Raw genomic sequence first — 12,271 nt, forward strand, 5'->3', positions numbered from 1 at the left:
AATGATAAATCTTTCTGCCAGCGGCCAGAGCCCCACTGCTACGTGGGCACCCAAAATAGCACACAGAGACTTATGTTATTTACAATGCTGTTGGCCAATGACTAGGATTTTTTATCTGCTGGCTCAGTATTAATTATCAACCATAATCATAAGACTTAACTTATGGAGGATGTCGGCGGAATTCATCCTGTCTTGCTGGGATCACATGGTGGCTCCAGAGCAGAAAGCAGGAGGAAGAGGAAGAGAGAGACTTCCTACTCGTTCCTGCTATTATTCTGAGTCTGCCTGGATCACAAGACTTTACTACATTTCCCAGAATCCTCCTTGACTCCTAGTCCCACCTATTGTTCTGCCTCATTGGCCAAACAGTGCTTTATTCATTAACCAATATGAGAGACATATATATACAAGGACTTCCCCCATCAGGGTGGTGTTTATTAGCTTAGTGGCATTATTGCAATCCAGGTACAATCACCATCATCCTTTTGGAGACTTCAGAGATTGCTGTTAGGAATGTTTATCAGCTGAGCAGTGGTGGTGCACACCTTTAATCCCAGCACTTGGGAGGTAGAGGCAAGTGGATCGCTGTGAGTTCGAGGCCAGCCTGGTCTACAGAGCTAGTTCCAGGACAGCCTCCAAAGCCACAGAGAAACCCTGTCTCAAGCCTCCCCCCCAAAAAAGAGAATGTTTATCATTCACTGTAAAAAATTAAACATGTTAAATGTCACATGGTGTTGATTTTAAGGAGGTTAAAGAAGCATGATTTATTAAATTTATCCAGGACATCCAGGCTTAATTCCCAAATGCCTGTTTAAACTCAACCCTGAGATCACCTATAGGAAGCTACATGAAACCTAAGGTTAGAATTAGTTAATACCTTATATTATCATAAACAGAAAGTTTAAATTTTGAGATAGTACTTATACCTCATGGATAAAGAGTCAAGAGGCTGGATAGATGGCTCAGTGGTTAAGAGCATTGGCTATTCTTCCAGAGGAGTCGGGTTCAATTTCCAGCACCCACATGGCAGCTCACACCTGTCTGTAACTAAACTACAGTTTCAGGGGATCTGGCATCCTTACACAGACATACATGCAGGCAAAACAGCAAAACACCAGGCGTTGGTGCATGCCTTTAATCCCAGTACTTGGGAGGCAGAGGCAGGTGGATCTCTGTGAGTTTGAGGCCAGCCTGATCTACAGAGCTAGCTCCAGGACAGACTCCAAAGTAATACAGAGAAACCCTGTCTCAAAAATCCAAACAAAACAAAACAAAACCAAAAACAAAAAAAGAATAAAGAGTCAAAATAGATTTGAGGGGTATGATATTTGTGACAATAATAGTCCCTAGATTTTGGTTTCCTTCTGTCCCATACCAGGTGACTCTTGTTATATGAGACAGAGACTTTGGATTTTCTTTTAACAACATGCTTGCCTTTAGAGAAGGAGAGAACCACACTCCAAGTCCAAAGCCAGCTTTAATGTTTAATTGAGTCAGGACTACATAAAAATTGCCTGTTTAAAAAAAATACTTGTTTAGTCTGATGGTGGTGGTGCACGCCTCTTATCCCAGCACTTGGGAGTCAGAGGCAGGCGGATCTCTGTGAGTTTGAGGCCAGACTAGTCTACAGAGCGAGTGCCAGGACAGGCTCCAAAGCTACACAGAGAAACCCTGTCTCAAAACAAACAAACAAACAAAAAAACAACAAACAACAACAACAACAACAAAAACCTGTTTAATATATCTGTAGAAACCAGCAAAAATGGACATTTTGAAAGGTTCATAAAATTTTACCCTGTAGAAAGTATTTAACATTAGGCCAGATTACTCCTTTTCTTGGTATCTTAGTAAATTTTTTTTGGATGGTTCTCCCTTCTTTTTTCTATGTTTCATTTGTCCAAAGGTCTTTAGATTCCTCAGTTAGATATTGTTATTTTCCTGGAAAGACAAAAAAACGAAACCCTGCCCTTACCCTTTCGTCAGTTTGAATAGCCACATTGATTGATGGATTATCACCTCTCCTAATCAATAGGTTTCTCCTGTTTAAATCGAATCTTTATCAATTTTGATGGTATCCATAGGTTTTCTTCTCCTGTGGAAACAAAAGCAAAACCTATTCCCCAGTGTAACACATGTCCTGGTTTCCATTCTGAGGTCACTAGACCTTTAAAGTATACTGGCTAATTTAGTGCAGTGGTTTTTTGTCTGTTTGTTTTGTTTTGTTTTGTTTTGTTTTGTCCAATGTCTCTCTGCAGCTACTGTTCGCTTTTCATTAGGTTTTTAAAAAATTAAAGTAAGCCAGGCGTTGGTGGCACATGCCTTTTGTCCCAGCACTCGGGAGGCAGAGGCAGGTAGATCTCTGTGAGTTTGAGACCAGCCTGGTCTACAAGAGCTAGTTCCAGGACAGCCTCCAAAGCCACAGAGAAACCCTGTCTAGAAAAATCAAACCAAAAAAAAAATTTAAAGTCAATAAAGCAATGTGAAATCTATCTCTGGGGGTCATTATTACCCCTTTCTGTTTATTAAACATATCTTTTAAAGTGCAATTAGATCTTTCCATAACAGCTTGTCCTATAGGATTGTGTGGTATACCTGTTGTAATATGAAAAAATATTTCATTACACTAGAGACATATACTGGAGCATTATCAGTCTTATTTTCTGCAGATATTCCCATGATGCCCATAACTTTTAATAGATGTGTAATTATATCAGCCTTTTAAGAACTCAAAGCAGTTGCCCATTGAAATCCCATTATGTATCTATGGTATAGTATACATATTTTAATTTTGCAAACTGTAAAATGAAACACATCCATTTGCCAAGTGTAATTTCTTTGAGTACCTTTTGGGTTAATTCCTGCAGGTAGTGGAGTTTGGTTATATGTCGAACAATTTCCTTGGCACGATGCCAACTGATGGAAAATCTTTTTCACACCCTTGTTATTAATATGCTGTTTTTTATAAAATTTTGAGGCTTTTAGCACATTTCCTACAATAGCTGAACTATTTTATCATTACCTTGTGCTAGAGGGCCTGGTAGACCCATATGGGATCTGATATCTGATAAAGGGGTGATTTCTATTTCTGATTACTTGTTATAGTTGAATAATAACAGAGTTAATTCTAAATTATCTGGAATAAGTTCAGCAGTTTCAATATGTAAAACAACTCCTTCTGCATATTGAGAGTCAGTAACTATATTAAAAGGTTCAGAAAAATCTAATAATATCATAAGAATAGCATATAATTCTGATTTTTGAATGGAGTCATAAAGGCTTTGAGGCACTTTGCTTAAATTTCTTGATTTATAACCTGCCTTTCCTGATTTATTTGCATCAGTATAGAATGTAGGGGCTCCAGATATTGGTGTTCCCCATACAAGGACCCAAATGATTTTTTTAAAGATTTTATTTATTTATTATGTATATATAACATTCTGCTTCTGTGTATATCTGCACACCAGAAGAGGGCACCAGATCTTACAACCGATGGTTGTGAGCCACCATTTGGTTGCTGGGAATTGAACTCAGGACCTTTGGAAGAACAGTCGGTGCTCTTAACCTCTGAGCCATCTCTCCAGCTCCCAAATGATTTTTATAAATTGGAGTCTCTTGCTTTTGGGATATTTGTTGTTAATCTCTCTCCAAAAACTGACTGCAATATCTTTGCCAATGTTCATTTTCTGCCCATAAGGAAGTAATTTCAGCATTAGTAAAAGTTACTAAAATTTCAGTTGGGTCCATTGCTTTTAATTGAAGAAGTACCAATTTTTCTTTTAGAATCAATTCAGAAAACTTTTCTACATAGGTCTTTAAAATTCTGTTCTGTTTGGCAAAAATATCCATTTCAGAGTATTGTCTTCTCTCTGCAGAAGAATTCCAGTAGGAGCCTCCAAAGCCACAGAGAAACCCTGTCTAGAAAAAAGGAAAAGAAAGAAAGAAAAAGAAAAAGGAAAGAAAGAAAGAAAAGAAAATCAAGAAGCTGTGCTGCTGTGGTCTGTTAGTGGGAGAAGAGAGTGAGAATCAACCATGCTGAAGAAACACAGAAGGAAAAAAAGACAGGAAACACAATCCCCTATTTCAGTGATAGAATCAAACTTTTTAATTTTCTTTCTAGAAACTCATAAATTCCATCTGATAGATATTTTTATAGTAAAAATTTATTTTTAAAAAGAAAACACAATTTTCTGTCAAAAATCAAAGGAACCCTTCAGACACCATAAGCAAACATCAGGCTAGGCTCATGACCTAGTCCTACCCCCCTGAGATGTGGGCTTTGGAGACACAGAGCATGGAAACAGCTTGGTCCCCAGAGGAAGGGCTAGATGGCTAGGATTTCCAAACGCACATTCAATATTTCTGTGAGGCAGGGGGCATTTCCCAGGAAGAATACTGCCTCCTGGATACATTTTTTAATACAATGTTTGTTTGTCAAAAGATGTATCCTCCGCAGAGGATGTAGTTCAGTTGATACTGTGCGTGATGCCTTGGGTGTGATCTTCAGCACTGCAAAAAAGTGGGCATGGTGGCCCTCTTATAATTCCAACACTTGGGGTAGAGACGGGATAATCAGAAGTTCAAAGTCATCTTCAGCTATGCGGCGATTTGAAGATAGCCTGAGGCACATACAATCTATCTCAAAAAGAAAGAAAAGTTTGTATCCCATTATGCACTCCTATAATGTAAGCACTCCCGGAGACTAAGGCAGGAAGATTGTAAATTCAAGGCTGTAACCCTCCAATAGGGAAGAGATTCCTGGGAAAAAACCTAGTGCCAGGAGCCCACTTCCTTCACAGCCTTGGAGACCGTGTCTGCAACAGGGGCAGGAATGGTCCTATGAAAAGCTAACCCATAGTTCATAGCTGCACTTGGCACAGTAAAAGATGGTGGCATCCAAGGACATATGGACCCCAAGAAGTGGAAACAGCTGGTTACCTAGAGCTTAGCAGAGGTGGATCCAAACTCTGCCAGTTGCTTGAGGTCATTTGGGAATGTCATCCAGCTGCCACCATCAACTATCAGCACAATCCCTGAGACATAGGAAGCCAGTGGGCTGGCCAGGTAGAGCACACTGTGGGCAATCTCCGTCTTGTTTCCAAGTCTTTGCACAGGGCTTGAAAAACTCTTTAATTGCAAAGTGTCCTGGGGTCCCCCTGGAAGGTAAAGGAAGTCAGGACCGAGTAAGTCCCTAGAACACAGTGTTTGCTGCTCCCTCTCCCAGCACTCTCCCCAGCCCACATCTGGAAACTGTAGCTGCTCTACCAGGGCCTAGCAGATCAGCAATAGAGGATGTGCAGAGTGACACAGAATCCACAGGAGGGAAAGTGACACCCTCTGGGCAATGAGGGTATGGAGACCCTGAGAGTAGGCCAAGTTAGACAGGGTAGAAGGTCAAACATTTGGATAACTTCTTGACTGGAATAAAACAAAACGTTTCTTGTTTTTTGTTTATGTTTTTGTTTCCCAAGACAGGGTTTCTCTGTGTAACTCTGGCTGTCCTGGAACTCATGCTGTAGACCAGGCTGGCCTCTTCGAACTCATAGATCTGCCAGCCTCTGCCCCCTGCGTGATGGGATTAAAGGCATGCACCACCACTACCTAGCTGAAGACAGACTTTTTAAAGCCCTGCTACAATTTGAGAAGCTTTGATGGATGTCCCAAACTCCCGAAGAGACTGACCCAATCGCCGCATCCCCTCTGTACCACTGATGGGACCAGGAGCCAGGCTGTTGACACGGATATTATGGGGACCCCACTCCACAGCCAAGTGTCGTGTCATAGCATCTGCATGGAAGAAATGCACACAGGAGGGCAAATCGTGAGGTGGCGCTGACTCTGGGGTAGCCTAAACGCCAGTGGGAGCCCAGGGTCAAGTATCGGCCTCTACAGTATCCACGGTTAGGATCAAGTTCGTGTGCAGATTATCAGCCTCCAGGGATAGTCAAGGGGATAATCCACAGGGAGCACTCATACCCACGGCTGCCTTAGCAGCGCCTGCATGGAGCTGCAGCACCTGCCCCCGCATACTGAGAGTGGCGGTAATGTTCACAATCACTCCTCCATGGTCCTGAAACATACAAGGGATGACAATGAGAGGGTAGCCACAGGAAGAAAGGCCCCTGCCAGGAGGGTACCCACCCGGAAGAACTTCTCATAAAGCACACGAGACACATTGAAGGTGCCGATGGTGTCAATGTCAACCACAGTCTTAAAGGCGTTGAAAGACAAAGCGCTGGCAGGGCATAGGAAGTTTCCAGCTGCACCTGGAGAACAGAAGGGGAAAGCTGGTGGGCTGAGGCTCTGAGAAGACAGGGCGCTAAAGGGCTAAGCTCTGTCAAGAGTACAAAAAAAGATGTCTGTAGGCAGTCAGAGTGTGGAGACCCTCAAAGCGGCCTCAGCCAGACAAGTCAGGACTCAACAGGCAGAGGATAGAAGACTAGATGCCAAGAAGTTAAGCTCTAAAACCAAGTATGGAGGCAGCACTTGGGGCAGAGGCAAAGGATCTGAAATTCAAGGTCATCTTCAAGCAAGCTTAACTCTAGCCCAGGTTATAGGAGATTTTCTCTCACAAAAATAGATAGATAGATAGATAGATAGATAGATAGATAGATAGATAATTTTTTGGTGTTTGTGAATGTGACCTTATCTGAAAATAGAGTCTTTAATTGCCATGATGGCCCAGCTTTTAGTCCCAGCACTCAGGAGGCAGAGACAGGGGGATCTCTGAGTTCAAGGCTAGCCTGGTCTACAGAGCAAGTTCCAGGACAGGCAGGGCTACACAGAGAAACCCTGTCTCAGAAAAAAAAAACAAAAAAACAAAAAAACAAAAAAACATGGTGCCTTAATATGATAATAATATCAATTATTCAACAAATATAACACTTGAGTAATAACAGATATTGTGAAGTGATTACACAGAATTCTGTTCTATCTACTTAATTATTCTTTAAGGCTATGAAATCAACTTTTTTTCTGGGACAATAATAGTAACCAGGGCTTTCTGCATGATGAACTCCACTCCCAAATCTATTACTTTGATTTATTTGTTTATTTATTTAGAGATAGTGTCTCTCTATGTAACTCAGGCTGTCCTTGAACTTAACATGTAGACCAAGCTGGTCTCAAATTCTCTATGTAGATAGACCAGGCTGGCCTCAAACTAAGAGATCTGCTTGCCTCTGCCTCCTGAGTGCTCAGATTAAAGGCCTGTGACACCATACATAGGGAGGCACCCCCATACTTTCAACACTTATTTAGTATATGTATATGTGTGATGTGTGTAGTTGTACATATGCTATGGCATGTGGAGGTCAGAGGACAACCTGTGGTAGTGGATCCATTCTTTCCAACATGTGGCCCCTAGGGATATGACTCAGGCCTAAGCTACTGAGCCACCTCACCAGCACACTTTTTTTGGGGGGGGGGTGTTTTGAGACAGGGTTTCTCTGTGTAGCTTTGGAGCCTATCCTGGCACTCGCTCTGGAGACCAGGCTGCCCTCGAACTCACAGTGATCTGCCTGCCTCTGCCTCCCGAGTGCTGGGATTAAAGGCATGCGCCACCAACGCCCGACACCAGCACACTTTTTAAAGTGGAAATCTCAGTACACAAGAACACCTCTGAATTGTGACTTAGTCATGTTCACAGGGCACCCAGCATAGCTCAGGCTTTGCTGACCCACCACTCAGAAAGAACAAAGATTGTCCAGGACAGAACCTATAGCCTAGATTGTGCCTTTGGCAAATGCAAAGGTCATGGCTGTGCCAGTACAGAACCTGTAGCCTGAGTCTTGTGTCTCACAACTGTGAGGCCATAGTTGGGCCTGGACAAGCACCTAGGCTCTCTGGCACAATTCTACCCCTGGCAGCAGAGTTCTGGAGCTTCCACACAGCCCTATCGACCTAAGAGAAGACTCTGGCCTCACTTAGTGCTGACTCACAGTTAATAAGGATGTCAACTTTGCCAAACTCTTTCAGTGCCTGGTCCACAGCAGCCATGACAGCTGGGGGAGCTCGGACATCCATAGACAGAGGGAGGCACCGCTTCCCAGTGGCAGCAACCAACTTCTCAGCGGCCTAGGCAGGAGAAAGAAAGGGGGTTGGCTAGCAGCTTCAGCCTGGAGAAGCAGCCTTTAGACCTCGATGGAAATGATACACTACATTAGCACCCCAAGTTTGCTGTGGTACCCTGCCAAGGGAGACTTGGCTTGAAAGTAGCCACCTCCTGGGGCCATGACCCCTGGTGGATGTTGGTAAGAGATTCTGCATTCTCTATAACCTGTCACCTGTCTCAAATCCTACCTTCTGCCTACCTTGTAGGCATTTCCCCTGGACCTAGATGGGTAAGATGATGACCTTCATAATGCTGGTAATCCTACTGAATAATTCTGGAACCATTATTACTTTCAAAACCACAGTCCAATAACCACATTTCTAAAAAGTCAAGGATACCTATAAGGGTCCATTTTAATGAGTTCCTCTACACAAGAAGAAACAGACTTTGGTGTTTTTATACCCTTGTCCTCAGGACTCTTCCCTACCCAAGTTCAGAACCCCACAGCCTTCCTCTCACCGTGGACACTCTTGGTAGACTCCTGCTGGCGATGACAGTGTGGCAGCCATGCCTGCAAAACCAGATGGCAGGCTTGAGAAGACAAGAATGAGGAACACTCCCTGGGGTAGCCTCTACCAGGTACTATGCTACAAGAACTCCCCAAAGAGCTTCTTAGGCTGAGATATCAATCAAAGCCAGCAGTAGGTACAGGGACTCAAGCAGCGCTGAGTAACTCTAGGGCTGCTGGGTACCATGGTTGCCCACTCCCATGTCTCTGGTTTGGGATATTCTGACCCAGATACCATGTACATGGCAGAGAGAGTGTGGTGGGCCACTGGTGCCAATCCCAGATCTGTACAGAGCCTGCTGGGGCATTGGGGTGGAGGATAGAGAGCCCATTTTGAGAGAGGAAGCATCATGGTGATAACAATGGGTACGATCTGCTACACAGGTTCCACAACTGCACTGATTAATCTAATCTTCATGGTTAGATAACACACAGAACTTTGTTCTACTGAGAAGAAATTGCATAAAGCCACCAGCTTCAAATAATAGTCTATTATCTAGAATCAAAGTCAATTCTCATGGGCTTCACTTGGGGTTGTGAAAAGTAGACTACTGGGGAGAACTGGAGAAGGGCTCTTCTACCTCTGCCTCAGCCTAACTATGAGCCTCCACCAGCTTCAGTAGCAAGTTGCTAACCCTCTCTTGATGCCACAAGACCTGTGTCCCAAGAGACACTCTTCCCCACCATAGCAGTCCACTTACAACCTATGAGGCTTGTCACACAGTCTTGCCCACATCGAGGAGACCCCAAAGGTCCTGTCTTCCTCCCAGGGCAGCATACAACCACTCCCCAAAATCCATTAGGGTTCAGCTAAAGGGAAGTAAGGTGCTAAAGAGGGTCCCAGAGTAGTGTGTACCTCATGAAAATCTCAGCAATCCGGAAGCCAATCCCAGAACCACCACCTGTGATAAAGGCCACCTTGTCCCTTCAAAAAAGGAAAATGTAGTCATTTAAAAAAATATTTATTTATTTATTTCTCTGAATGTTTTGCCCGTGTGCCTACAGATGGTTGAATCCTCCTGTGGATGCTGGGAACCAAAGATGAGTCCTTTGAAAGAACAGTAAGTGCTCTGAAACACTGAGCCATCTTTCTAGTCCCTAGAATCTACTTTAAAATCAATGTTTTAGCCTGATTGGTGATGCATGCCATTAATTCCAGCACTTGACAGGTGTGTGGGGGGGGACAGAAATTAAAGACCAGCATGAGCTACATAGTGAGTTTCAGGGCAGCCTGCGCTATATGAAATTCTGTCTCAATAAACAAATCACTGTCTGGGCAGTGGTGGCACTTGCCTTTAATCCCAGCCCTTGGGAGGCAGAGGCAGGCAGATCTCTATGAGTTCGAGACCATCGCAGTCTACAGAGAGTTCCAAGACAACTGAATCTATACAGAGAAACCCTGTCTCAAAAAACCAAAACCAAACAAATAAGCAAATAAATAAATCACTGTTAACAGAGAGTAAATAGGTGGCCAAAGGAGGATTTTGACCCCATGAACTTTCACCCAGTGTGGCTGTGAAAGAAAACATGCTCCTGCAGATGATGGAACCCAAGGGTTTGCTACACAAATCCCCAGTCATAAAACTGCTATCTTTAAAGTATGTTATTCTTGGGCTTCCTAGAAGTTCAGGGGTGAAGGGGAATATTTAACCAAAAACGTTCTGTGTCCTAAGGTGTCAAGTGAGACGTTTTCAAAACGAACAAGGTTCCTCCTCCCTCGTCCTTCATACCATCCTTCCAGAACCCCCAGATCAGGTCTGTGATCGCCCAGGAGGAGGGTTGTGATCACCCAGTCCTCTGTGCTGTCACATTCAGTGGCAGATCCGTTCTGACCTCTGTGCCCCAACCCCGGATCACTCCCTAGTTCCCTGCTTTAGCTCACTGGAGAAGGTCCGGACAGAAGAGGTGGTGGTATTCAGAAAGACAATCGTCCTCCTCAACGTCGGGCGGTTGCTGGGCCATGACGCTGTGTGCGGGCCGGAGTGGCGAGGACAGTAAAACTGGGAAACAGACCAACCCTACCTTTCCAACGCTGAGCACAGCGTTGTTCAAGGGGCTCGCTCCGCCCAGAAACATCCAGGACCAGAGTCCCACTCCCACCGCACCCCGCCCACCAGACGCTCCCTGCAAGGAGGCCCCGCCCACAACGAGGTGCCCCGTCCCTCTACGCCTTCCTATCATACGCCCTCCCGCGATTCCCCGCCCTCCTGGTCTTCCCATTCCACCCCGCGGGCACCCCACCCATAGTGGCGCGCGGCCTGCTGGGACCGCGAGTAGGAGGAGGTGCTGACGCAGACGCAGTGGGATGCTCCCGCCTGTTAAACCCCGGAGTCCTTCCAGTTGAATGCAGCCATTTGGTCCAAGCATCCAGACTCGCCAGACGGTGTAATATCAGCTGTGGAAGTCGGAACTCCTGACAAGCACTGCTCTGCCTCTTGGACTCTCCCTCCTAATTCAAGAGGATCGGGAGTCTGCAAAGCCAATAGCTCCCTCACGTGGCCAGGCCGAGGGAAACAAAATCCCAGAGTGACCTCTTGATGGCTGACAAGGATCACAGCACTTGATCCAGATTTTCCTGAAACTGCACAGGCAGACCGGTGTTGAGAACCCAGGACTGAGTTCCATCAAGATGTCAAAGAGCGAATGACTAGTCAATTAGCGGTCATGTGTATCAGCTACTTGTGTCAGCCACTTCAAAATCCGGGGTGAGATGTGACTTGTATGTATCAACGTGAAAATAAAAGGATGTCAGGCAGTGGTCACTGTCACAGATCACATCAGGTCAGGAGTGGAGAATGCACTCTGGTGCCTGGGTTGCTTTGAGGGAAAGATGAGAGTAGCTCCTGAAGTTTAAATCTTCCACTGTTCCAACCTCAAGCACTAGCACCTCTACCCACAGGCTCTGCCTTGAAGAGGCCTTAGGCCCCACCTATCCCTTGTCACCACCCTCTCTCAGAATTATCATACAGGCAGGAGCAGAAATAGCACCTGCCAAAGAACTTTGTATGGATTCTCTATTTCATGACTCTTGAACTCTTGCCTGGTTCATATTATTTACCGAAGTCAAAGAATCCTCTTCCTTTAGCTGTAAGCCTCAAGCCTACTGTTTACACCATGCATAAAAAACACTCATTAGAGTGCTGGAATAAAGCAATTTTCTCCAGATATTACTACTGGATACAATGGAGCAGGCGTTGCTATGGTGACCTCTAAAATGCTTGGCCCTGCAGCCATGCCAATGAAATAAGTGGAATACAGTGGTAGCTGGAACTAGGGTAGTGGTAATCCAGAGCATCACAGAACCTTTGCCTTAGATTTCCCACCTGGTACTCCTTCCAGCTCTTAAGGGTCTTAGGGTAGGGATCCTAGGGTGTATAAGTCGTAGGTTAACTAAAAATAGGGTTCCATTGTGCAGTTAGTTACCTTGATTTCATTACCCATGCTGGCTGGGACTTGACAGTGATTCAGCGTTCTGAAGTCACCCATGTCTCTGTCATTCCAGTGAAATCATGGGTTCACCAGGTTGGGAAGGGACGGACTTGTTACTGTGGTATATTGTTGGTGCCTTGTGTGGGGTGAACAGGCATTTGTTCACATCTCCCCAGGAAAGGTCACACAATGCTGAGATAAGAAATAAGTATACCATTCCCATT

General features: G+C 44.7%; 1 protein-coding gene across 2 annotated transcripts; it reads right to left on the reverse strand.

The window, feature by feature from the left end:
• Window positions 1-1,802: 1,802 nt before the first annotated feature.
• On the reverse strand, window positions 1,803-10,729 carry Decr2 (2,4-dienoyl-CoA reductase 2). 2 transcript variants are annotated; one of them, XM_035447966.1, is made up of 9 exons: window positions 10,501-10,729; window positions 9,475-9,543; window positions 8,570-8,621; window positions 7,938-8,073; window positions 6,139-6,263; window positions 5,974-6,067; window positions 5,680-5,784; window positions 4,936-5,153; window positions 1,803-2,092 (listed from the first exon to the last, which is right to left on the reverse strand). In XM_035447966.1, the coding sequence occupies exons 1-8, from the start codon at window positions 10,692-10,694 to the stop codon at window positions 4,936-4,938; spliced, it is 993 nt and encodes a 330-aa protein (XP_035303857.1). In that variant the 5' UTR covers window positions 10,695-10,729; the 3' UTR covers window positions 1,803-2,092. The 2 variants fall into 2 exon arrangements, with proteins under 2 accessions (XP_035303857.1, XP_027280924.1); XM_027425123.2 differs by lacking the exon at window positions 1,803-2,092 and adding an exon at window positions 4,141-4,632 and having other exon boundaries at window positions 10,501-10,728.
• Between the last annotated feature and the right edge of the window lie 1,542 nt (window positions 10,730-12,271).

Source organism: Cricetulus griseus, chromosome 7 (genome assembly GCF_003668045.3).
Source record: "Cricetulus griseus strain 17A/GY chromosome 7, alternate assembly CriGri-PICRH-1.0, whole genome shotgun sequence".
Classification (NCBI taxonomy): domain Eukaryota; kingdom Metazoa; phylum Chordata; class Mammalia; order Rodentia; family Cricetidae; genus Cricetulus; species Cricetulus griseus.

Bases quoted from the DNA above. Each gene is read 5' to 3' on its own strand.
- Decr2 (XM_035447966.1), bottom strand. From the start codon at position 10,694: ATGTTTCTGGGCGGAGCGAGCCCCTTGAACAACGCTGTGCTCAGCGTT. The intron at 6,068-6,138 runs GTGGGTACCCTC...TGTATGTTTCAG, and splicing joins TTTATGAGAAGTTCTTCCGG to GACCATGGAGGAGTGATTGT. The intron at 5,154-5,679 runs GTCAGTCTCTTC...TTTACCTTCCAG, and splicing joins AGAGGGGATGCGGCGATTGG to GGGGACCCCAGGACACTTTG.